The sequence below is a fragment of the Prunus mume genome, linkage group LG4 (assembly GCF_029339155.1).
Source record: "Prunus mume cultivar Tortuosa linkage group LG4, ASM2933915v1, whole genome shotgun sequence".
Classification (NCBI taxonomy): Eukaryota; Viridiplantae; Streptophyta; class Magnoliopsida; order Rosales; family Rosaceae; genus Prunus; species Prunus mume.
Genome location: NC_142701.1, coordinates 24,808,389 through 24,835,114, shown reverse-complemented (window position 1 = coordinate 24,835,114; position 26,726 = coordinate 24,808,389). Strand labels below are relative to the sequence as shown.

Sequence of the window (26,726 nt, the reverse complement as noted above, 5' to 3'; positions counted from 1 at the left end):
TTTTACAGAAGATTGTATTCTAAAAGAACATGGACTTGTATATAGAATGAAATATGCAATACAAGAAGAGCTGAAGATATAGAATTGTGGAAGTTCAAGTAATGATGAAGATAGAATGCGAGCATCCAACTCAAGATATTTTTTAAGCACTAATGCAAAGTTTCCATTCTCCAATGCAACTCAAGTTTCCATACTATCAACATGTCCGAACCTGACCGTGTTGAATTGAAACAACTTTCTTCTGCTGCTCAAGTGATTCATTTTCAACAAATTACACCCTTTCATAGTTCGGTTGAGCACCATTATAAGTTGTTTCTGACTTTTGGATGGCCTCCAACTCGGTAGTGACCTCTCTCATTGTAGGACGATTCCTCCCATTCACATTTAGGCATCTTCCTGCAAGGTTAGCAAACTCATTGATCCCTGTTTTAGAGCCCTCCTTCAAAATTCGAGCCTCAACAATATCAAATAGACGATCTTCTTGCATCGAAATAATGAAATGTGCGGCAAGACTTCTATATTCATCTTCTTCTGAACTTGTTACTGCACAAACAGCGGGTTTTCGTCCAGTTAAGAGCTCAACAAGGACTACTCCAAAGCTATACACATCACTTTTATCTGTAAATCGATTTGAATGGAAGTATTCCGGGTCCAAGTAACCAAATGTACCATTAACAAGTGTTGTCAGGTGAGTTTGGTCAATGGAAACTGATCGTGAAGTTCCAAAATCAGCAACTTTTGCTCTGTATTTTTCATCCAAAAGTATGTTTGTTGATTTGATGTCCCTGTGGAAAATGGGAAAGGAAGCTGCACCATGTAAGTAGGAAAGAGCTCCTGCAATTTCTGTGGCAATTCGTAACCGCATCTCCCATGTAAGTGGAACCTCCTCAACTTGCCCTTGGATATACTCAGCAAGGGTTCCGTTGGGTATGAATTCATAAACCAAAATAGGAACTTCAGTCTCCAAACAACATCCCAATATTTTAACCACATTCCTGTGGTTAATTTGTGAAAGGATCACAACCTCATTAATGAATTCTGAAAGTTTGCCTTCATCCACTATTTTAGACTTCTTTATAGCAACGAGTCTTCCATCTGCCAACATGCCTTTGTAAACAGTACCTTGGCCTCCATGACCGAGAATTCTATTAATTTTAAAATTATGGGTGGACCTCTCTAACTCCTTGGATTTGAACAACTTGATTCTCTCTACATTACCTTTATTTGATGATAATTGTTGCTCCAACAATAAACCACCATTTCGTTTGAAAAACATTTCCTTGCGTTTAATCTTTTTCCTTTTGTGTATACGTTTGTATACATATATAAGTAGGAGCAAAAGCCCGAGAATCAAGCCAAGACCTGCATACGTATATAACTCAATCAGGTGATGTATTGGACTTTTACCTTAGAAACCAAAATAGTGCGCTTTAAGTACAAACTTCATAAAAATCTAAGACTTTAAAAAGCGCAACATAAACTTATATCATCTGCCTACATTTTCTTTGTTGAAATTCTTAGAGGTCTTCTGCCTCATTTTTATAGAACCAGCTCTGAAAGAGAGAATTTGGTTTTGACATCTACTTTAAAAATTTGTTTTTAAAAGCTTAAATAGCAAGAGTTAATGAACCATGGAGAGCATACGTACCAAGAATGATTTGGATTGGAAAGTAGTGAAACGACCATCTGGGAGGGAAGAAGCATAGAGCATCAGCTGTACCATAATACTGACATGCAACACCAGTTTCAATTGAGTAGCATCTATGACCTCCAACATAATTCTCACATGTATTTGTGACACCCAAATTATCAATCTCACACCGATTAATAGGGCCTTTGCATTCATCTATATCTGAAATGAAAACAACAGAAAGACAAATATTGGCCGACCATGATGGTGACTGCTGATGCTTACTCGATCATAAATGAAAAATATTTCTTTTCTTTTTTTTTTCTTTTGGCTACTGATAAGGATCATGTAATCCATTTTCACTTTTCTTAAGAAATATAGTAAGAAAAAAATTAGTGAAAAAGATAATAGGAAAAAAATATCAGAATAAGCTGCAAGTCCTAGGATGAAACGAAATGGAATCCATTATTGGGTGCATTCCACTCCAAAAGAGAAACATCCACGTGTGCCTGTCACTTGGAAGTGCAGATTGACAGAACAATCCAGTTAAAAAAATGGCATGCACTTTTTTAATTTGCCCATCGGCTGCACAACCACGCGGCATGAAAAGTCACTCTGAAATCTTTCTGGCTCCAAAGGGCTGGGGAACTTCGATCCAGAAAAGCTAATAAATTTGTGCAAACATGTTTAATTTGAACTTTGGATATATAGTGGAACATGTTTATAATCAATGAATTACCTTGACAAGGTTGGAGAAGATATGGACTTCCTTCAAAGCCGAACGGGCAAAAACATTGAAGCCTTGATTGATTATCATAAGTTGATTGCATAAAATATTTGGACTCATATGTTGTGCAATAGGGTGTGGGGTCGCTTCCTTCAAATGACTTGAGAGGATTGGGTAAATTTTTTTCTCTTGTGTTTACAATGAATTCTTCATATAGTTTGGCTGACGAACTATTCATATTGTCTAAGCTTAAGCTCCATTCTAGCACCACAGGAACGCTGCCCTTGTCCTTGACGTCTGAGTTATTCTCAAACCATTCTTGGTCAACAATGAAGGCATAGTTGTAGTCATCCATTCTCGTTCCTCTTCGTGTTTGCATTCGCATTCCCATTTCAGATTCTGGCTGCAACTCAATGGTGATGACACTGAGGTTTGAGGGAAGGGTAGTCTGGCAACAGTTAATACCAATACATCCGTAATTCTCTCTACGAGAATGATCCTTATCACAAGTTGACATGCACCCACCAACAACAGTCTCATCTGACATTACCGCCAAAAAGATGCCACAACTGACTGCAGTGAGTCTATTGTACTTTGAGTACACGAAAGGACTTCCCGTCAAATTTAGCAATACTTTGCGAATTCCTCTTCCTCCGTAGAGGAAAGTAACAGGGTTGTTAACCCGAAGCATGCCATCAATAGAAATACTGAGCACCTCTAGCTTGGCAAGCCTCAAGAAAGGCTTGGGAGGGCTGGTGGAGTTGTCACACTCAATTTCAAACCAATCGTACAAGTAACAATTGCTGCTGGGACCAATCCCAAAAGGGTATGGGATGCTAACATCTCCGCAATGTGATTCGCAGTTAGGCTTTGCTATTGGTGCTAATTGATCTGATGATGATGCCGCTGCTCGACTTGTGCGCCATAACAACAAGATGATCATATGAAGGAGAGGTTGCATATTGCAATCATCAATTAGACTTCTCTCTTTCTCCTCTTTTCTCTTACTTATCTGCTAAGTAAGAAGTATATGTGGTTCCGATGGAGCCCTTTTGTTGAGAAGGTCTGCTGCCTCCTGGTGTGTATTTTGTTTTTTAGTTTCTTGTTGTTCTGGTCATTGGGTTGTTTTGAGTGTGTTTGTTTTTAGCTTCTTGTTGTTCTTTTGTCGCTTTGTTTTGAGCATGCTTTGTATTTGCAATAAGTCCTAACAAACGGTCCAAATTTGAAAAAAGGGTAAATTACTCAAATGGTCCTCAAACTTATACTCAATTTATATTTTGGTCCCTCAATTAAATTATTCGTTCAAATGATCCATCAACTCTATATTATTTGCTCAATTGGTCCTACCGTTATATTATGTCAATATTTCCGTTAAATATGAGGGTAAATTTGTCATTATTTACCCTAAACTTTGGTTAAATCTAACAGAAAATTAGACGGTAGGACCACTAGAGAGAATAATATGGAGTTGATGGACTATTTGAATGAATAATTTAATTGAGGGACTAAAATATAAATCATGTATAAATTTGAGGACTATTTGAGTAATTTACCATTTGAAAAAAAATTAAGGTTTCTTTAGTTTCTTTGAACTAACCGTAACTAGGAAAAAAATGCTTTTAGTACCAGTGCAAAAAGATGCCTCCTCAAGGTTTGGCCAAAAAACAAAAGCGGAGGAAAGTTCAAGAATTATAAAAGCAAGATTGGAGTTCTTCCTAATTTTGAGAATTCAATTGGTCTACACGTGTTTACTTCTGAATTCTTGCTGATAAACCCAAGAAGAAACCAGTTTTTGGTTTCTCTTCTTTATTTATGTGAGCTCTTTTGATATATACATTACGTACATAATATTACAGTCCGAAATAGCAATACAAGAAATATTTGGGACACCAACACCTGAAGATGATTGTGGAAGTTCATGCTACACTCCTTAGGAGATCATATATACGTCATTTTCAACGGTCCTTTTGATGCGAGAGCATAGGGGTGGATCAAGATAGATATATTTATCATTTAATTAGTTATTTCATGATATATTGTTATTTTCTTATTTATGTAGTTTTAAGATATCTTTTATTATTTATATGTGATTTTATAATTAATTAGTTTACTTTTGGACCAAGTAGCCTTGGTGCCCAAGTCTTGTAAAGCCTATAAATAAGGCTAATGTAATAGTTGTAGGGGAGTCAATGTTGATGATTAATGAAATAGTTTATTTGTGGCATGGATTTGCTACGATATATGTGAGTTTGCACTAGTCCTAAATTTCGGTACTTGTGTATGTGGTTGGTGACCTGTGTCCTGACGTCGATCCCCATCACCTTTATGGAACAATCTGTTGAAGAAATGATGAAATTGGACCACCATCAGAAGCTGGCCCTGTTGTTTTGGAAAAGCTAATTCACAAATGATTCAATTTTGACCTACTAAACGTATTCATGATATTATTAGAAGTTTTTTTGGATACTCTCAACACATCCGAACCTGACCATGTTGACCTTGTTGAGTTTTAAAACAACATTCTTCTGCTGCTCAAGTGATTCATTTTCAACCAATTACACCCCTTCATAATTCGGTTGAGCCCCGTTATAAGTTGTTTCTGACTTTTGGATGGCCTCCAACTCTCTCTCATTGTAGGACGATTCCTCCCATTCGCATTTAGGCATCTTCCTGCAAGGCTAGCAAATACTTTGATCCCTCTTTTAGAGCCCTCCTTCAAAATTCTAGGATCAACAATGTCAAATAGACGATCTTCTTGCATCGAAATAATGAAATGTGTGGCAAGACTTCTATATTTGTCCTCTTGGGACCTTAGTACTGCACAAACTGGTTTTTGTCCAGTCAAGAGCTCAACAAGGACTACTCCAAAGCTATACACATCACTTTTCTCAGTAAATCGATTTGAATGGAAGTATTCCGGGTCCAAGTAACCAAATGCACCATTAACAAGTTGCCACGTGAGTTTGGTCAACGGAAACTGATCGTGAAGTTCCAAAATCAGCAACTTTTGCTCTGTGTTTTTCATCCAACAGTATGTTTGTTGATTTGATGTCTCTGTGAAAAATGGGAAAGGAAGCTGCACCATGCAAGTAGGAAAGTGCACCCGCGATTTCTGTGGCAATTCGTAACCGCATCTCCCACGTAAGTGGAAACTCCTCAACTTGCCCTTGGATATACTCAGCAAGGGTTCCGTTGGGTATGAATTCATAAACCAAAATAGGAACTTCAGTCTCCAAACAACATCCCAATATTTTAACCACATTCCTGTGGTTAATTTGTGAAAGGATCACAACCTCATTAATGAATTCTGAAAGTTTGCCTTCATCCACTATTTTAGACTTCTTTATAGCAACGATTCTTCCATCTGCCAACATGCCTTTGTAAACAGTACCTTGGCCTCCATGGCCAAGAATTCTGTTAATTTAAAGTTATCAGTGGACCTCTCTAACTCTTTGGATTTGAACAACTTGATTTTCTGTAGAAACTTTTTGACGATAATTGTTGCTCTAACAAAAAACCACCATTTCGTTTGAAAAACATTTCCCTGCGTTTGATTTTTTTCCTTTTCTTTTTGCATTTGTATACATATATAAGGAGTAACAACAGCCCAAGACTCATGCCAGGACCTGCATACATACATATAACTCAATGAAGTGATATATTGGAATTTTTTCTTCAAAGCCTTCTTTAAGCACAAACTTCATAAAAAGCTAAACTTGAAGAAAAGTGGATACATTTTATTTGTTCAAATTCTAATCATGAAGTAAACAATATTTGTTTAACGCATTGACAAGATGATAGTGATGATTTCCTCATACACTAATGATGCATGCATTACTTTTGCCTCATTTGTATAGAACTAGCTCTGAGAGAGAGATATACTGTTTTTGACATCTGCTTTAAAATTTTGTTTTGAAAAACTTACATAGAAAAAGTTAAATGAACCATGGAGAGAATATATAGGAGAGCATACGTACCAAACAGAATGGTTTGGATTGGAAAGGGCCGATCGATCCGAAGCGGTCATCTGGTTTTGGGAGGGGAGTAGCATAGAGCTTCAGTTATACTACTATAATAGGGCCCTTGCATTCATCTACATATCTGAAGCATCGCTGGATTAAATAGGTGATCATATGTTCATCTTTCTTTTTCTTTTTTGCTAATGATAAGGATCATATATACGATTTTCACCTTTCTTAAGAAATATAGTACACAATAATAATAAAAAAATATAGTAAAAAAGCATCCAAATAAGTCTGCAAGTCCAGAGCTTATGAAATGAATTTGACTATTTGGTGCATGCTGCTCCAAAGGACCAGAGCTTATGTATCTGCTATGTGAATTGGAGCAGTCCAGTTAAAAAATGGCATGCCTTCAAAGGATAAAAATTGTTCATTAAATTTGAACGCATGCACTTTTTTGATTAGCCTCTGATCACCAACTCTGCACAACCACGTGGCAAGAAGAGCCTCGCCGAAGTTTTTCTGGCTCCAAAGGGTTGGGAAATTCAATCTGAAAAAGCTAATAAATTTGTGCAAGCAACATTTACGTTGAAGCTTTGGATATGAAAGAGGTTTAGTACCTTGACAAGGTTGGAGAAGATACGGACTTCCTTCAAAGCCAGGCAGACAGAAACATTTAAGCTTTGAATGATTGAATTTCATAGAATAATTGGCATCATATGTTCTGCAATAGGGTGTGGGGTCCCTTACTAGAAACTTCATCAGGTGTGGTGCTAGAATGGAGCTTAAGCTTAGACATTGACATATGTAAAATTCGAAAATGTATTCTCAAACCATTCTTGCTCGATAATGAAGGCATAGTTGTAGTCATCCATTCCCATTCCCGTTCACGGCCCTGTTCCCATTCCCATGTGGTCATTTCCACCAGTAGCTGCTTCGTATTCAGCCTGCAACTCAATGGTGATGGCAGTGAGATATGCCAGAAAGGTAGTCTGGCAACAGTTAATACCAATACATCCATAATTGCGTCTAGAATGATAATTCTTATCACAAGTTGACATGCACCCACCAACAACATTCTCATCTGACCTTACCACCAAAAAGAATCCACAACTTACTGCAGTGAGTCTATTGTATCTCTCTGAGTACACAAAAGGGCTTCCCGTCAAATTTGGCGCTACTTTGCGAATTCCTTTTCCTCCATAGAAGAAAGTAACAGGGTTGTTAACCCAAAGCGTGCCATCAATAGAAATACTGAGCACCTCTAGCTTGGCAAGCCTCAAGAAAGGCCTGGGTGGGATGGTGGTGTAGTCACACTCAATTTCAAACCAATCGTACAAGTAACAATTGCTGCTAGGGCCAATCCCAAAAGGGTATGGGATGGTAACATCTCCACAATGCTTTTCGCAGCTAGGCTTTGCTATTGGTGCTAATTGATCTGATGATGATGCTGCTGCTGGACTTATGAGTGTTGAAATGTAAATTATTTTCCTAAGTTCTTAGCTAGACGGGTGTAAGGCTTAGATTTAATCCTAGAGTGAAGGTATCATATGTCCTAGCTTATGCCAAGTGTACAGCTCATATTGCTGACACAAATTGTATGGCTGAGATCACATTCTCTGCCTTGTAAAGGGATTGCTTCTGTTAGAATGAAATCAGCATGAGAGTGTGTGCATTCTTATGATTGGAGCTGAGTAACAAACTCTCTCTCTCTCTCTCTCTCTCTCTCTCTCTCTCTCTCTCTCTACAACGTCTCTCTCTTTTCTCTGCAATATTTTTCATATTCTTCTTCTTCTCCAAGTAAACCTCCATTCCAAAAACTTCAACAATGAGCCATAACAACAAGATGATCATATGAAGAAGAAATTGCATATTGCAATCATCAATTCGACTTCTATCTTCTTTCTCTTTTCTCTTACTTGTTTGCTGAGTAAGAAGTATATGTGGTCCGATGGAGCCTTTTTGTTGAGAAGGTTTGCAGCCTTCCAACTGTGTGTTCTGTTTTTTACCTTCTTGGTCTTCTGGTCATTGGCTTGTTTTGAGTGTCTTTGTTTTTAGCTTCTTGTTGTTCTTTTGTCTGTTTGTTTTGAGCCTAGGCTGTATGTCCAATAAGTCCTGACAAACCAAATTTGAAGAAATTTAAGGTTTTGTTTAATTTCTTTGAACTTAAAGAGGAAAAAGATATGCCAACAGACGCAAAAAGATGGGCTAAAACAGAACCCTCCTCAAGGTTTGGCCAAAAAACAAAAGTGGAGGGAAGTTCAAGAATTCTAAAGCCCCAACTCATGGTATATTTGGAGATAAAGATGTACTATTCCATTGGAGTTCTTCCTAATTTTCAGTCTCTGAATTGTTGCTGATTAAGCCAAAAAGAAACCAATTTTGTTTTTCCTTCTTGTTTATTTCTTTGAGATTCATTACTTAATAGAAGTACATTACAGAATATAGGGTCCAAAATATGATGTAATTGTCTACAATATTGAATCAAATTTCCAATACAAGAAATATTTTGTACACCAACACCTGAAGACACTTGTGGAAGCCCAGGTGCAGTTCTTAGGCGATCATACCACATTCTCACCGGCTCTGGATTCTTGCTTGTTGGAAATCTGTTGATGAAATTATGAAATTGGACCGCCATCCGAAGCTGACCATGTTGATTTCAAAACGCATCCTAATACTCAAACTATATGTATTTATAATTTGGTTCATGAATATTAGAAGTTTTTTTGGGAGATTTGGAGGGCCTCCAACTCAGCTGTAACCTCTCTCATTGTAGGACGATTCCTCCCATTCAAATTTAGGCACATTCTTGCAAGGTTAGCAAATGATCTGATCTCTGTTTCTGATCCTTCCTTCAAAACTCGAGCATCAACAACGTCAAATAGACGATTTTCTTGCATTGATGTGATGAAGTATGTAGCAAGACTTGTGTAGTCTTCTTCTTGTGACCCTGCTATTGCAAAAATTGGGTTTTGTCCTGTTAAGAGCTCAACAAGGACAACTCCAAAGCTATACACATCACTTTTCTCCGTAAATCGGTTTGATTGGAAGTATTCCGGGTCCAAGTAACCAAACGTGCCATTTACAAGTGTTGTTAAGTGAGTTTGGTCGGTGGCAATTGATCGTGAAGTTCCAAAATCAGCAACTTTCGCTCTGTATTTCTCATCTAAGAGTATATTGGAAGATTTGATGTCTCTATGAAAAATTGGAAAGGAGGCTGCACCATGTAAGTAGAAAAGAGCTCCAGCAATTTCTGTCGCAATTCGTATGCGCATTTTCCATGTAAGTGAACATTCCTCAATTTTCCCTTGGATATACTGAGAAAGCGTTCCATTAGGTATGAATTCATAGACCAAAATAGGAACTTCAGTCTCCAAACAACATCCCAATATTTTAACCACATTCCTGTGGTTGATTTGTGAAAGAATCACAACCTCATTGATAAATTCCGAAAGTTTGCCTTCATCCACTATTTTAGACTTTTTCACAGCAACGATTCTTCCATCTGTCAACATGCCTTTGTAAACAGTTCCTTGGGCTCCCTGGCCGAGAATTCTATTAATGTTAAAATTGTCAGTGGACTTCTCCAACTCCTTCGACTTGAACAACTTGACTTTCTCAACGTTGTGTTCACCTGACAATAATTGTTTTTCTAGCAGCAAACCACCATTTCGTTTGAAAAATATTTCCTTGCGCTTGATGTCTTTCCTTTTCTTTATGACTTTATATACATGCCATGCACCATACCACGCACCAAGAAATAGTAACAACAATCCAAGACCCATGCCAAGACCTGCATATACAAATACACTTTGAAATTATAAATGGATAAAACTATTCAACATATAATGCAGTTGAAAAACTCACCTACAAATGGTTTCCACCTCTTCAACGAGCCCTTGAAACAGATAAAGTGTTTTAACATCTATTTTAAAAATTGCTGAGAAATGAAGGGAAATATATGACCATACCTAGAAGGATGGTTTTGATTCGAGAGGTCTGAAGCAGCCATCTCCTTTTGCCATATAAGTAGCACAAAACAAACCCTGTACCATAATAGTCACATGCAACACCAGTTGTATTTGAGTAGCATGTATGACCCCCAGCAAAATTCTCACATGTAGTAGGTCCACCAAAATTCAACTTGCCGATATTAGAACGACCATGAGCCAGACACATATTAGGGGCCTTGCATTCATCTATATCTGAAATAAAATAACAGAAACAGAAAGAATGGACATGATGCATGGTGAGTTTCGATTGATGCTGCTAATTCCAACATGAAAGATAAGGATATACATGTTCATAGCTTGCTTTGGACAATGGAAGAGGTGTAGTTACCTTGACAGGGTTGGAGAAGATAGGGACTACCTTGAAAGCCGGGGGGACAAAAACATTGAAGCCTTGACTGATTGTATGTGGAAGAAGTGACATTATGTATGCTGCAATAGGGCATCGAGGTTTGGGAAAATACTATGAGACTGAGATATCGCTCTGATGTGTTTGTAATGAACCTTTCAAATAATTTGATTAACGAACTATTCATGTTCGCCAAGCTCAAGCTCCATTCAAGCACAACCGGAACGCTGTCCATGTCCTTGACGTCTCTAAAATTCGATAAATTGTTCTGAAACCAATCGTGCTCCACAAGGAATGCATAGTTGTAAGGAGCCAACATTCGGTCATTTCCACTAGTAGAACTTTCTTCAGATTCAGATTTTATCTCAGTCTCAATCACGCTGAGATTTTGGGGAAGGGTAGTCTGGCAGCAGTTAATGCCTATGCATCCATGGTTGTGTGCAGTTTCAGCACTCTTATCACAAGTTGACATGCAGCCGCCAACAACACGCTGGTCATGGTATGACCTTACCAAGGCAAAGAAGCCACAACTCACTGCTGTGAACCGGTTGTATTTCTGAGAGTATAAGAAAGGGCTTCCCATCAAATTCGGTGCTTGGGGGATCTTTCTTCTGTTGAAAAAGAAAGTAACAGGGTTCTTAACCAGAAGCGTGCCTTCAATAGAGATGTTCAACACCTCAAGCTTGGCAGCCCTCAAGAAAGGCTTGTGAGGGCTGGTAGAGTTGTCGCAGTGTATTTCAAACCAATCATACATGTAACAGCTGCTGCTAGGTCCAATCCCAAAAGGGTACGGGATGCTAACATCTCCGCAATGCGTTTCGCAACTAGGCTTTGCTATTGGCCCTAATTGATCTGGTTCTGCTTCTGGTGTGCTTATGCGCCATAACAAGAAAATGGTCATATGAAGGAGCAATTGCATACTGCACTAATGAATTGGTCTTCTACCTTCTTCCTTCCTCTTTCACTTAGTTATTTACTAAGTATTAAAGTATATATGGATCTCTTTTCTGACAGATAAAGTTGTCCTTAACCTCTGATGTTGAGGTTGTTAATTACCTCCTGACGTGTGTGTTTGTTCTTTAGCTTCTTGTTGTTCTGGTCATTGGGTTGTTCTGTATGTGTTTGTTTTTAAGATCCTTGTTCTGCATTTGTCTTTTGTTGGGGGATCTCTCCTCATTCCGAACCCTATGCCGTATTTGTGTCCTTTCTTGATGGACAGAGGTCCCAGTGTGTAGTTAAGACTGATGAAACTTGCCGATTATAATTAATATTAACTTCACAACTCTGCACAATTGGTTTCATATAAAAATAAATAAATGAATATAGATGTTATAAAAATATTGGATATTGACATTAACGATTGAGTAACAGTTTTTTATGTAAATTATGGCTGGTGATCACAAAGAAAATACAGGGCTAGAACAGGGGATTGCAACCATTGAATTTGAACTCATTAATTCAAATCTTTGTATATTTGAAGAGTAATGCTACACTTATCACATTTTTTATCCACATTTCTATACCACATGATGTGGCATGTGCATATTATATGACACATCAATTAAATCAATGAAGTGTATTTTAATTAAGATAATTAGAAAAACAAATATTGGAATAAATCATAAAATAAAATATTAAATTATTTTAATTGATGTAGTTGTCCAACTCAGCTGCCAAATAAGATGGTATAGGGATGTGGTATACAAATGTTGTAAGAGTAGCATTATTCATATTTGAACTCCTGTTCAAACCCTTATCACTGTTGTGGGAGCGATTTTCGTCCCACAGGAATATTCGTCTAGATTCCGTCTTCCTATTCATTGTCTCTTTCTCTCTGCAAAATAAATCAAAATAATCGAATAAGAGGACCACACCCGGGGAGTGTTGGCCAAAAGCTCTCCGATGCCTAAATTAGTTCAAGTGTTTGTAGGAAAACAATAGCTAACTAAAAGGGTACGAAAATGTATGTATGGTGTGAATTGGGTGGGCAAAACTGTGTGTGGTAAACAGAGCCTTGTGTGAGAGGGAGAAAGAGTTATGGTGTTTGGAGATAGAATTTCTCAAGTATTTTGAGACAGAAGTTTAGACGTAGGTTTAGAATTACCTCAAACTTTGGTGTAGACATGTATTTATATGAGCCTCGGAGGCTATGATTTCGGAAGAATAACTCCATATATGAAAATGAATTATTCTTCCCCAATTTGGAGAGATACGTAATTGGGGATTTGATTTAAGTCAAATCCCTAATTAAGGTAATTGCCAATTAAATCAAATAACCCCCAATTAGACCAAATAATCCCCAAATTGAAGGAAATATTTTACCTAGGATTTGGCTAAAATTCGGTTCCCACAACTGTGGACAAAAAGAAGATTTTACTACTTATAGTAGTAGTAGCATACATTACAGAAGAACATTATATTCCAAAAGAAAATATAATTGAAACATAAGTGCATTACAATGTAATATAATATATATATATATATGTATTGTATATGTTTTATTCCTCACCATGTCTTGATAGATAATAGTGGAAGTTAAAGTAATGATGAAGTTGAACCATCATCTGAAGCTGACCATGTTCCTGTTGGACCTATAATAACATCCCAATGCTCGATTGAATCTTTTTTCGAAAATTCACTCCGTTCAAACTTTTATGGAGAATATTCAGTCTTTTCTGAAATTTCAAGGGCCTCCAACTCCGCTGTGACCTCTCTCATTGTAGGGCGGTTCCTTCCATTCAAACTCAAGCATCTTTTGCCAAGGTTAGCAATTAACTTGATCTCTGTTTCAGAACCCTCCATCAAAACTCGAGCATCGAGTATGTCAAATAGACGATCTTCCTGCATTGAAATATTAAAATATGTGGCAAGACTTCTATTTCTTGATCTTCTACTTCTGTCGACCTTGTTATTGCAGAAATTGGTTTTTGTCCCGTCAAAAGGCTCAACAAGGACAACACCAAAGCTACGTCACTTTTTTCCGTGAATTGGCTAGATTGGAAATATTCAGGGTCCAAGTAACCAAATGTCCCATGCACATGTGTGGTGAGGTGAGTTTGGTCAATGGCAACTGATCTTGAAGTTCCAAAATCAGCAACTTTTGCTCTATATTTTTCATCTAAGAGTATGTTGGTCGACTTGATGTCGCAGTGATAAATGGGAACTGAAGCTGCAGAGTGCAGGTACTAAACTGCTCCTGCAATTTCTGTGGCAATTCGTAAACGCATTTTCCATGTAAGTGGAAAGTCCTCATTCTGCTGATGGATATAATGGGAAAGGGTTCCGTTTGATATGAATTCGTAAATCAAAAGTGAAACTTCGGTCTCCAAACAACAACCCAACAGTTGAACCACATTTCTGTGGTTGATTTATGAAAGAATGACAACCTCATTGATGAATTCTGAAAGTTTGCCTTTGTCCACTATTTTAGACTTTTTCACAGCAACAATTCTTCCGTCAGCCAGCATGCCTTTGTAAACAGTACCTTGACCTCCCTGGCCAAGATTCCTATCCGCGCTAAAATTGTCGGTGGACTTCTCTAACGCTTTCTATTTGAACAACTTGATTTTCTCAACATTAACTTCACCTCATGATAATTGTTTTTCTAACAACAAACCACCATTTCGTTTGAAAAACATTTTCTTGCGCCTGATGTCTCTCTGTTTCCTTATGACTTTGTATGCCGACCATGCACAAATAAGTAGTAACAATAGTCCAATGCTAGTTCCAAGACCTACCTAATTATGCAAACACATTTGTATACCTGTGAAATGAATTTCCATAATCAACCAAATGAAGGAGAGTAAGTATATATAGGAAAGCATATATTTACCTAAAAGAATAGGCCTAAGTTCGATTGACCGAGAGGTTGGAGGCCTGTTTCTGAAGTAGCATGAATACTCACCCCTAGCATAAAAGTCACAGGTAGCGCCAGTTATATTTGAGTAGGGCATATGTTACCCCCAACAATATTCTCACATAAAGCGTTACTAATGTTCCATGGCCAAAAAAGGGTATTTTGGAGAGTCAGCATTATAACACTCCTTAAGGACCTTGCATTCATCAATATCTGAAATGGAATATATTAGCCAACGCTAAAGGAAAACAAAAAACATAAGAATTATATTTCTATATGGAATTACTTGCCTCCTTCCCTGAAAGGAGATTCTCCTCCTTTGTGCAAATCATAGTTTGACACATTTGCGAAAATAATTAATTAAAAACACAAAAAGAAAAACTTCTAGACACATTTCATATCGCTATAGACAAAAATGTAGGAGTTCCTACTTACGAAGAAAGAGAAGTATTTTCCTTTATGTATTAATTACTATTTATAAATAAAGTGCAATTATCAAACGAAAACTGAAAGATAAAAATTAGTTCAGATCAAGCAATGGTGGTGGAACTAATCTGGGTATTGAAGGTAAATGAACCCACCCAACATTTTGTACACCATTAAAATTCCCTAGTAGCTCAATTGTGGATCTGATATTTTTCTTAATAACGAGGACAAGTTGTTCGATGAAATGCCTCAAGAAACTAAGGACAAGCAATGTTTGACGGCTTCATTCTCTTCCATGTAATATTAATTAAGAAAAAGTGTTTTGCAGTGATCTGGTCAATATTGATGCATGTTTTGAAGCTTGCATGTTAGTAGAATTAGAAGATTTATTACCTTGACAAGCTTGGAGAAGATAGGGACATCCTTCCAAGCCGTATGGACAATAACATTTGACCGTTGAACGATTAGTGTATGTCATAGTGGCATTAGACATAAAGCAATAGGGTTGAGTCATTATAAACCCTTAGACACCTAAACTCTTAGAATTCTCAAGAACCCTCTCTCACCCTAAACAAACCAATGCTTATTCACTGAATCTTTACTTCTCAGATTATTACTGATAGCACGTAGCATACATTACCTTACACAGAACATCATAATCTAAAACAACATATAATAGTGTACAGCATCAAATCAAACATATTTTACAAGACCCAAGTGTTTTAATTCTCAGAAGATGATCGTCAAAATTCATCAGAAGTTGAATTTGCGCCCGCATCCGAGGCTGACTCTGTTGAACTTGAAACAACATCCAAATACTCATTTGTGTCGTTTATAGCAAGTTCAACCCCATTGTAATTATGTTGAGCATTAGAAGATTTTTCAATCAACATTTGAATGGCCTCCAACTCCCCCGTGACCTCTCTCATAGTGGGGCGGTTCCTTCCATTCAAATCCAAGCACCTCATTGCAAGGTTAGCAAAAGTTGTGATATCTGTTTTGGAGCCCTCCATCACAACCCTAGCATCAAGAATGTCAAATAGTCGGTCTTCCTCCATCGAAATAATGAAACAAGTGGCAAGACTTCTGTGTTCTTTTTCTTGTGACCCGGTTACTGCAAAAACTGGTTGTAGTCCGGTCAAGAGCTCAACTAGGACAACTCCGAAACTATAGACATCACTTTTCTCCGTAAATTGGCTTGATTGGAAGTATTCAGGGTCCAGGTAACCAAATGTGCCCTGTACAACAGTGGTCAAGTGTGTCTGGCCAATCACAATTGATCTTGAAGTTCCAAAGTCAGCAACTTTTCCTGTGTATTTCTCATCTAAGAGTATGTTGGTAGATTTGATGTCTCTGTGATATATAGGAAACGAAGCTGCACCATGTAAGTACGATAGAGCTCCTGCAATTTCTGTTGCAATTCGTAACCGCATTTTCCATGTAAGTGGAAAGTCTTCATTCTGCTCATGAATATAGTAGGAAAGGGTTCCATTCGGTATGAATTCGTAAACTAAGAGTGGAACTTCCGTCTCTAAACAACAACCCAACAGTTGAACCACATTTCTGTGATTTATTTGTGAAAGAATCACAACCTCATTGATGAATTCTGAAAGTTGACCTTCATCTATTATCTTAGACTTCTTTATTGCAACCACTCTTCCATCTGCAAACATTCCTTTGTAGACGGTACCTTGGCCTCCTTGGCCAAGAATTCTATCAATGTTGAATTTGTCAGTGGACTTCTCCAACTCCTCTGATTTGAACAACTTGATTTTCTCAACATTGATTTCACCTGATGATAATTGTTGTTGCAACAATAAACCACCATTTCGTTTGAAAAACTTTTCCTTGCGTTTAATGTTTTTCCTTTTTTTTATGACTTTGTATGCATACCATGCACTGACTAGTAGCAACAATAGTCCGGGACCCAAGAAAACACCTGCATATATATAAATATACTTGGAATTATAAAAATTAATGGCCATGATGAATGTGTTAGCTGATTTTTTGAGCTAGATAGGTTGACTTTTCTGAATGCCTATTTTACCCCCAATTATATCCCCCTTTTTCCCCCCAAAAAAAAAAAAACAACTTTTTCATTCATTGTGAAATTAATTGCACAATACCCATTTATAATACAAACCTACACCAGTTTTTTCCCGAAGTCTTCCACCCTTCCACCAGAAAAAAAAAAACTCTACACCACCTAAATTCAATTTCTTCTCCTTCACCATCAAGGCCTTGAGATGGTAATTCTCCTTCTTTTTCTAGGTAGCAGGGCTTTATGTAACTACGTAGCTACCAAATAGGTTTGGGTGTTGAGGTAGCCTACCTATCAAAGGAGAATATGATTTGTGAGTTTTCTGCATATGTACGTATACTAATTATGTCTTCCTATTAATAGATGTCTTTCATCTCTTCCTGAAATTGCTTCATCATATTTTCTTTGCTGGAAAAGAGGAACAACTGCAATGTCCTCACATTCCTCCAACCCTCATATGTCTATTTCAGCAAATCCTTACTAACAACAATGGATTGCTAAAAGAACTCTAACTATTATGAGATCGAAACAGCAAACATAAACCTCTTGGGTACGCATTTTAGAAACTCATTCTGTAATTTCATATTGTTTAGCTAAATTGAAAGTTTTTACATTTAAATATTTTTTTTTTTGTTCCAATGTGTGTATATAGAAGTCCGCATAGGAGAATTTATGTATATATATAGGGTGAGGATTCAGAGACACACAAAAAGCCACAAATTTACACACATTTTCAACCTTAGATTAAAGTAGTTTTAATGACTAAGATTGCATTTGAAAAAAAGGTCAATAATCTCAACTATATGATTAATATGGTTTTTTGCTAAGATTATTTGAGGTTTGCTAAGATATATGTGAGGAAACTTGTGTCAATGGGTTTTTTGGTGCCACGAATCAACCCCATATATATACACCAAATATATATATATATATATATATATTTGGTGTATATGAGGTACGTATAATCTTTTATTCTAGCCATAAGTGTTTAAAAGTCAAATTCAAAATTTAAGAGTAACAATATTAATGATTTTTTATTCTAGCCATAAGTGTTTGAAAGTACGTACTTTTAATTTGTTTTCATTATTTATCTTCAAGGCCAAAATAGCCATAGAACATAAATAATAAATGCAAATTAAATAGCCATAGAAAATATTATAGCAAGTTATAAATGATGATTCAATAAGAGCATAGAAAATACTACAAGGGTTTTTCCCAACATTTTTAGCATGGAATTGGTCTATATTAATGATAATGAACTCTAAACAGTATAAGAGCATACCTAGAAGAACAGTTCTGATTCGATAGGCCAGAGAGGGCAGAGGCGGCTTTGGCTTGTAGTAGCAACTCGAACTATATTCACAATATTCACCATAATATTCACATGTAGGTTCACCATAATATTCACATGTAGGAACACCAAAAAGATCAGTTATATTTGAGTAGCATGTATAACCACTAGCGACATTCTCACATATAGGCCTGCCACTGAAATTCAATGAAGCTAGCACATAAGCATCATCCATACACCGATTAAGCTTGCATTCATCAATATCTGAAATATAATAACAGAAAGACAAATGAACATGATGATGAATGGTGAAGTTGGCTCATTCCAGAACGAAGCTTTGGATAACGGAATGGAAGGGTTTTAATTAATTACGTTCGTACCTTGACAAGGATGGAGAAGATAAGGATTTCCTTTAAAGCCCCCCGGACAGAAGCAATGAACGCTTGACTGCTTGTATGTTGAAGAAGTAGTGGCATTATATATTTCGCAATAGGGTGTTGAGTCGTTATTAAAGTTATTTCCATCATACGACTGACGTACTTTTCTTCCAATAAATCCTTCAAATGCTTTGTGTGAAGTGTTGTCTAAGCTGATTTTCCATTCCAGCACCACGGGAACGCTGTCCATTCCTTGGATAGCTCTGTAGCTTGATAAATTCTTCAAAAACCAATGTTGGTCAACAAGAAATGCATAGTTGCAACCATCAAGTTGATCTCTTGGCTGTATATCAGTAGTGAAAACGCCGATATTTGGAGGAATGGTAGTCTGGCAACAGTTATTTCCAATGGTACCGCAGCGATAAGTAGCACTATCTGTACTCTGATCGTCACAAGTTGAATTGCATCCATGAAAAACATTCTCATCTGATCTCATGGTAGCAAGACGGCCGCAGCTGACTGCAGTGAACATGTTTTTTCTGTTCAAGTACACAAAAGGACTTCCCGTCAAATTTGGGGCTTGGCGAGTTTCCTTTCCCTTGCAACTGCCGAAGAAAGTAACAGGGCTTTTAACCTGAAGGGTGCCATGAATAGAAATGTTGAGCACCTCCATTTGGGCGCGCCTCAAGAAAGGCTTGTGCCCAGTAGACTCGTTGCAGTCTATCTGAAACCATTCATTAAAGTAACAATCTTTGTTTGGTCCAACGCCGAAAGGGTAAGGGATGCTGACATTAATACCGCAGTGCGTCGTGCAATTTAGCTTTGCTATAGGCGGAGCTAATTCTGATGACGACGCTGGTTTGGTTTCGGTAGCTATGCTGCACCAAAACAACAAAACGAACATGATCATATGATGATGACCTAGCAATTGCATTGACATTATTAATTCCATTGCCTCCTCTTTCTCTCTATATATGATATCTGACCTTAGTTGGTTACATGGAGCGTTTCTGTAGAGAAGGTACCTTTTATATAGGGCTCGGGAGTTTCCAAAGAAAAAAAATTAGGCTATAACAACTTATGGTAGAAATTTAATAGCGCAAAAGTAAAAGGGTAACAAATCAAAGTTTGAATAAATAGGGGACTGACAGGACATTGCTTTGAAATTTCTCGTTCATTTCTCAGAATTCATTAGTAATCTCCTAGCTTAGACTTTTTTATTAGTTTGACCGGGACGTTGTCAATATCCTTATTGCTTGAAATTGCTCCTTCATTCCTCAAAATAATTTAGTAACCTTTTAGCTTGGACTTCCTAATTATTTTACTGAGGGCCTTTTGATAACCATTTCATTTTTCATTTTTACTTTTCATTTTTTGCGCTAGACTATATAGAGAAAAATAAGAGTGAGAATGAGAGTTAGGATGAGATTGAGAGAGAGAATGAAGATAACACCATTTCAGTCTCTCATTCTCTCTCAAATAGATTTAGGAAATGAAAAAAATTTCAAATAGATTTCAGATTTTAGTTTTTGTTTTCATTTTTGTTAACATAGATTAACTATATAATATCATTCATGAAAGAAATATGACAAGGTCGTCACTGATGCGACTAGGACTAGGTCCGCGGCATAAACTACCAGCGTCACCCTAAATAGTCACAATAATCACCAGTTATATTTTAGCATCACGCCATGGATTAATATATACTGAACTTATCTAACTATTAAATTGAATCTAGTCCAAATACTAAAGTTAATATATGATCTGGCACGACGGATTAATCTATAACTAAACTTAAAATTTGATCTTGGTTTATTTTTTTTATTTTTTCGTGGAGAAGTCTCTAAAAGGGACATTGGTTTATTGCTAGATTCAAGCTCTTAGGGCTGTGATTTGAGGAGTACCATAGCCGTGATTATCTTTTGTACCTCATTTATGTACCGTAGTTTTGATTAAATGTTGGAAACATGTATTGAGTCTGAATATGAATGTGATTATTGGAATTGAGCCTTTCGAATTTTATTAATGATATATCTATCATTTGGCTTGGCTAAAATAAATAAAATGAAATCTAAAATGATTATTATATTGGTAGTTTGTCAATGACACAATATTTATGCTTGGTGGTTCGTCTACTTGTGGGTATATTCGGTGTAGCTGGGATGCTTTCATTTCACCAAGTCTTCTAAAACCATTAACTAATGTTGGTCTTCGTAACTCTTCCTCGATGATGTTTACTCGACTAAGACTAGGACTTTACACAAAAACAAAACTAAGAATAGGACTCGGGCTGACCCACCAGAATAAGACGCCTGCGGCTCACTGCAGTGAACATAATGTTTCTTTCAGTCAGAGTATAATCCGAACGTCAAATTCGGGACTCGGGTGAGTTTCCTTTCTCTTGCAGCTGAAGAAAGTAACACGGCTTCCAACCCCAAGAGTGACGTCAATAGAAATGCTGAGCACCACCATTTTCTTGCGTGATGTTTTTCCTTTACTTTACGACTTTGTACACCCACCACCATGCGCCAATAAGAAATAGCAATAACCCCAACACCCACGCCAAGGCATGCACCAATAGGTCTCATCTCATGAGTAGCTAGTTGAATAAATTTTGCTAGGTTTTGAACGCTAAAGCACATGACATGCACGCATCGAAATACAAACTAAGCCAAAAGGGAACAATGTTAGCGAGATCCTAGCTTAATTAGGAAATTGATTTTCTAGTTTATTAGGACTCTATTTCTTTCATTTTGTATAAATATTTTGTAATTAAGATTTTATTTTGTTTCCTAATTTAACACTACTACGGTTACACTCTTATATTATAAATACCTCCTTTTGGAGAATGAAATACTACCGGAAAATATTTTATTCATATTGTTTGACTTGGCATCAGAGCTAATTTTCTGGCGACCTGTGTGTTGTGCCCACCCATATTCTAGCCCTATATTTTTTTTCCTACCTGTACCATGTGTGCCCTCTTGGGTTTGTGTGTTGTATTGTAGTGTTCGTGCCTCTGCTGTGTTCCGTTGTATACTCTGTTGTGATCTATTGAGTTTCTGCTGCAATCATAGGTGATAACTCTATTGTTGGTGTTGTTGTTGCTGTTGCTGCAAATTTGTGTGTTTCAAACTCTATTTCAGGTACTGGCTCGAATACTTATGATGCTAAATTTTTTGATGAATTGTCTAGGAACACTTGTGACCAATACATAACTAGTGCTAATGGCTTGCCCTCTCCAATTACTGGCGAGGGCACAATCTCTCTCACTCCTAAGCTGTCCTTGTCTCGTACGTTACTAATTCCCAATATCCATTGTAACTTGTTATCAGTTAGTCGATTACTTGATGCACTAATTAATGCTTCTGCTACTTTCTATCATATACATTGCTTTTTTCAAGATCTCAAAACTCACTAGACGATTGGGCATGGTAAACGGATAGGGGAGGTTATATTATTTAACATTGTCTTCTGCACTAGTACGTGATCGTGTCATTATAAATTTTTAGCACCTCCATTTGGGTGCTCCTCAAGAAAGCCTTGTGCCCAGTAGACTCGTTGCAGTCCACCTGAAACCATTCATTAAAGTAACAATCTTTGTTTGGTCCAACGCCGAAAGGGTAAGGGATGCTGACATTAATTCCGCAGTGCGTCGTGCAATTAAGGTTTGCTATAGGCGGAGCTAATTCTGATGATGACGCTGGTTTGGTTTCGGTAACTATTCTGCACCAAAACAACAAAATGAACATGATCACATGATGATGACCTAGCAATTGCATTGACATTATTAATTCCTCTGCCTCCTCTTTCTGTAATATAATGTACTATTTAACACTTGACTGATAACATATATATATGGACTAGGAACAACATATCAACTTGGTATTACCTTGGACTTAGTCCCAATGCGAATTATGATGTTACATGTCTTTCAAATTAATCAGAAAGTCACGTTGATTCGTTTGATTGTTTTTTTCTTTGTGTGTCAGCACCAAGGTCTAAAATATCGGTGATATCGGAAATATTGGTAGTCCAAAAACACGGAAATTTCGATGGAAATATCGGGATATTATCGATATCGATAAAAATTGAATAAAAACCACAAAATTGTAAGAAAAACTTGAAAATTTTTATTGAAACTTTGGAGGATGCTTATTTAGTCAATTATCTATTAGTTTATCACAAAAAATTGGAAAGAAATGCATTGCATGATGGATTTAACTAACTTAAGTTGATTATATAGCGAGCTGACAAACACCGTGAGTGTAGAAAATATGTAGTAATTAATGAAAAAAGATTAAACACACCACAATCATTTATATATAATGATTTACTACAATATTTTACAATTTATACATTGCATAGTAAGATACATAAGTGACTTAGTACCACATAGAGTTCCTATGAGGTTCAAATTGTTCACTATCTTCATCATCTCTATGTGTAAAGTAAGTATATTGTGAAGAGTAGTCACCAAATGATAAATCCCCAAAATAGTTTTACATGTAATTGTTAACATGCCACCCATATGGATCCGAGATTGGTTGATGTTGTCCATGAGCAAAATCATTTGAAGATTGAGTCTCAGATTCTTTCCATGAGCTGCTCGATTCATTTCCAAAAGGAATGGGATATGAAGGATAGGGAAATGGTTGGTTATGAGTATAATCATAGTTACTACTTCCCACTCCAACAGAGGCTGAAGTTATAGATAACGAATCATCTTCTTGACTTGACAAAATCGCCTTACCTCTTTCTCTACGAGTATAGTCCTTTCCTATGGCACCAATTCCTGGTCCTGCGCGCCTACTCCCATGGTCCTCATCTTGTGTTGCATGTGTGAAGTTTGCCTCACCAGTGAAGGGGCTCATAAATTCAGGGGGCTGTCCAACATAGTTTCCATATCCACCGCTACCTCCAGCTCCACTATATCCTTCATCATTCCCACCTCCAGTGGTAGGCGAGTCTCCTGATCTTGTACTAGAGCTATCATTAGTATCAGTAGGATCTTGTGGTTGTGTAGGATTTGAAGAATGAGGAATTCCTCTATTTCTTGGTCTTGGGTGCAAAAGTTCTTCCAAAGAGTCAGCGCTGCTAGATCCCACCTCCTCCTCTAACACTCTTTCTACATTTATCCTTTCATTACGTGCTTCTTCAGCAACTCTTAGAGCTGGGTTGCCTTTATCATCATCTAATGAAGAGATCTTATCCATTGATAAAGTGGGTTACCCTCTGTATCATCATCTTCAGCAGCAATATCAAACACATCTAGTGGGTCACCACGGTCGACAAGATCTATTTCTGCTTCCTTATCTAGAATTTAAAGCTTCATGTTGTAGTAGCAATAAACTAATTTTTCCAACCTACTATGAGCCAACCTATTTCTTTGCTTTGTGTGAATGAGTGCAAATATACTCTAATTTATTTCACAAGCAGATGAGGAAGCTGTTTGTGATAATACTTTGATTGTTACCTTTCTCACAGTTGGTGCATCAGTACCATACATGATCCACCATTCAGCTATAATGAAAAATAATGTTGATAAGTCTAATAACTCCAACAAATTCTATTATAAACTGATAGTGAAATATGTTTACACTCACTAGGAGACATTTTTGTTCGAGCAGCAACTGATGTTGATTCTCCAAAAGTTCTTCTTGCATCTTTAAACCATGTTAGCTGAATTAAATAAATCGTGTTAATGTAATCCAACAATGTAATTATTATAATTTAAGTAATTGTGTACCTCATTTCCAAATTGGCCAACTGCTGGTGATGCAGGGTCTAATTTAGAATATACTTTGTGTACAGCACGTATAAGGGTATCATCGTCTCCAACACCGGGTCTGTATTGGTATCGAGGATTCAAATAATATGCTGGTCAAAGAAACATATACTCTAATAAGAAAAATAATACTTATGCAACTAAAGAAATGAATTGCAAATTATGACATAATTTATACCTGCTGCATGCAAATCGTGGTATAATGTTTTATACCATCGGTCATCAATTATCTTTATGACCCACCTTGCACCATGTTTTCTTTCCAATTCCTCCTTCACTACATGCATTAACTCATATATTGCCCCCACAGTAGGATACACCTCTGTGTCAACGATCCGTAAAACTTTGTAAGGAGGTTCAAACACTTGGCACACATGTTCTAATTGAGTCCAAAAAGAATGATCAAGCACTATACTTTCCACCATACGACCTGCATTTGAGCGGCTGAAATTGTGGTTGGCCCAATCTTCGCTAGTGAATAGTTGTTTCAACCCTGATTTCTTCTTAAGTAGGCTGTCTAATGCAATATAGTTGGTGGCAAATCGAGTGGTAGCTGGACGAATAATTTCTCCTTTGCAAAATTCACTCATCTTTGCCAACAACCAACCATGATTGTAAATATAATTTGTGATCGTTCTAGCTCTTTTTTATGACATTAGCAATATTCTCTGTCTTCCCCATTGCCTCAAACATGAGATCAATACAATGTACTGCACATGATGCCCAAAATACATTATGATGCTTTCATTAACTTTTTTCCGGCTTTGACAAATGCAGAACCGTTGTCAGTCACGACTTGGACAACATTATGCTCTCCCACCTCCATGATCACATCCCTCAATAGTTTGTAAATATACTTGTAGTTCTTTATATGGTCTGAAGCATCAACAGACTTCAAAAAAATTGTCTTCCCCTTGGAGTATACCATGAAGTTTATGATAGACAATCTGGTCGGGCCAATCCATCCGTCACACATGATTGTGCAACCATTAGTTTCCCACTTTGACCTCAACTTGTTGACATACTCGCTAATGTATTTACCCTCCATTTCCAAATATTTGTTTCTTACCTCATAGGGAGTAGGAGGTTGTACTCCAACACTGGCATGTTGACATCCCAATACCATATTTTTGAAATAATGTGATGATGCCTTCTCAGCAGGGACATTGTCATAGATAAAGAACTTGCTAATTAGACTCCCCATTCCCTCCTTCACATTTCCTCCAGCGAAATAACTCTAAACACTTTTTTGGTGTGCTTTGGATGATTTATATAAACTTGGAGCCATTGGTGGTGTTGGTTGTGATTCTCTAACACTTGCTCCCTGTCTTATCTATGCACCACCACTTGTCTCGGAAACTTATGCTCTATTAGGAATTTTGTGGAGGTGTTCTCTTTCCCATGCTGACTGTTTGGAGGCACGTAATGCTTGTTTGAAATTGTGCCGCTCATCATCATCACTGTCAACCGCTTGGCCAATGACTTCTCCTCGTAGTTCAGCTCGAATATTTTCCATTCCATGTGTTTTCTTTTCCTTCTGGTGTTGTTTATTTTTTAACAATGTGGTGATGAATGCCTTCACTTCTGGGGGAACACTATCGCATCGTTGGACATTATTTCCTGGATCTAATCCACTAAGATGATACTTAAGTCGTGTCACTCCACCACTCTTTATTACCCGACCACAATATTTGCAAATTGAGCCATTTTTGTTTCTGTCTATTGGTCTCCATGTTCCCAAGCTGGATCACGTTTAGTAACTCCACTAGACATCTTAAACGTACCTATATTTATTTGTCATAGAAATTAGGTAATTATTTTTGGCCAAATAATATAATAGTGACGGTTATATAAAAGAACCTAAATAATAAAGTTATTCTACGGAAGAATTAAATAGGAAGCAAAGAAAATGATTGTAGGAATTTAAGTAATTACAAAAATAATATGGAATACTAAACCTAATAATGAATAATAATCCAATTCAGTAATAAAATAATAAATAACATTAAACATATTAAAATTATCCTAGGGAATAATTATACAACATTACTTAATTACTTCAAAGAATTAACATGCAAGTATTATTTGGTTCTCATATCACATGCACCAGTTCACACAAATTTTTTGATGTATAAATTATAATAACATATATATAAGTTTGTAAACTTACCTTAAATATGGAACCCTTTGTGTAAAGGCCAAATAGAATCTGCATGGACCAACAAGAAAACAATAATCAAACACGTGTAACAAAATGTGATGGAAG

At 37.0% G+C, this 26,726-nt stretch overlaps 2 protein-coding genes and 5 pseudogenes across 2 annotated transcripts; all 7 read right to left on the bottom strand.

Annotated features, from left to right (window-relative positions):
- Positions 1–196: 196 nt before the first annotated feature.
- LOC103329063 (wall-associated receptor kinase-like 3 pseudogene) lies at positions 197–3,303 on the bottom strand (annotated as a pseudogene).
- A 1,470-nt stretch (positions 3,304–4,773) lies between these two features.
- Positions 4,774–6,046, bottom strand: LOC148918267 (wall-associated receptor kinase-like 1 pseudogene; annotated as a pseudogene).
- A 633-nt stretch (positions 6,047–6,679) lies between these two features.
- On the bottom strand, positions 6,680–7,901 carry LOC103329065 (wall-associated receptor kinase-like 22; annotated as a pseudogene).
- Positions 7,902–8,373: 472 nt separating this feature from the next.
- LOC103329067 (wall-associated receptor kinase-like 3) lies at positions 8,374–11,600 on the bottom strand. The gene is made up of 4 exons (XM_089050525.1): positions 10,664–11,600; positions 10,294–10,527; positions 9,040–10,115; positions 8,374–8,478 (listed from the first exon to the last, which is right to left on the bottom strand). Exons 1-4 carry the CDS (start codon positions 11,598–11,600, stop codon positions 8,374–8,376), a joined length of 2,352 nt encoding a protein of 783 aa, XP_088906651.1.
- A 1,733-nt stretch (positions 11,601–13,333) lies between these two features.
- Positions 13,334–14,744, bottom strand: LOC148918266 (wall-associated receptor kinase-like 9 pseudogene; annotated as a pseudogene).
- Positions 14,745–15,607: 863 nt separating this feature from the next.
- On the bottom strand, positions 15,608–19,612 carry LOC103329069 (wall-associated receptor kinase-like 6). The gene is made up of 3 exons (XM_016793488.2): positions 18,676–19,612; positions 18,287–18,559; positions 15,608–16,902 (listed from the first exon to the last, which is right to left on the bottom strand). Exons 1-3 carry the CDS (start codon positions 19,610–19,612, stop codon positions 15,707–15,709), a joined length of 2,406 nt encoding a protein of 801 aa, XP_016648974.2. The 3' UTR covers positions 15,608–15,706.
- A 3,445-nt stretch (positions 19,613–23,057) lies between these two features.
- LOC103331758 (uncharacterized) lies at positions 23,058–26,395 on the bottom strand (annotated as a pseudogene).
- Between the last annotated feature and the right edge of the window lie 331 nt (positions 26,396–26,726).

What these genes read in the sequence shown, in the direction of transcription:
- LOC103329069 (XM_016793488.2), bottom strand. Translation starts at nt 19,612, where the DNA reads ATGTCAATGCAATTGCTAGGTCATCATCATATGATCATGTTCGTTTTG. An exon ending in TCTTCTCCATCCTTGTCAAG is followed by an intron (nt 18,560 to 18,675) that starts GTACGAACGTAA and finishes ATTATATTTCAG; the next exon opens with ATATTGATGAATGCAAGCTT. An exon ending in AATCAGAACTGTTCTTCTAG is followed by an intron (nt 16,903 to 18,286) that starts GTATGCTCTTAT and finishes ATATATATGCAG; the next exon opens with GTGTTTTCTTGGGTCCCGGA.
- LOC103329067 (XM_089050525.1), bottom strand. Translation starts at nt 11,600, where the DNA reads ATGCAATTGCTCCTTCATATGACCATTTTCTTGTTATGGCGCATAAGC. An exon ending in AATCAAAACCATCCTTCTAG is followed by an intron (nt 10,116 to 10,293) that starts GTATGGTCATAT and finishes TTGTATATGCAG; the next exon opens with GTCTTGGCATGGGTCTTGGA. An exon ending in AAATCTCCCAAAAAAACTTC is followed by an intron (nt 8,479 to 9,039) that starts TAATATTCATGA and finishes TTTAAGTTCAAA; the next exon opens with GAAATTAAACAAAACCTTAA.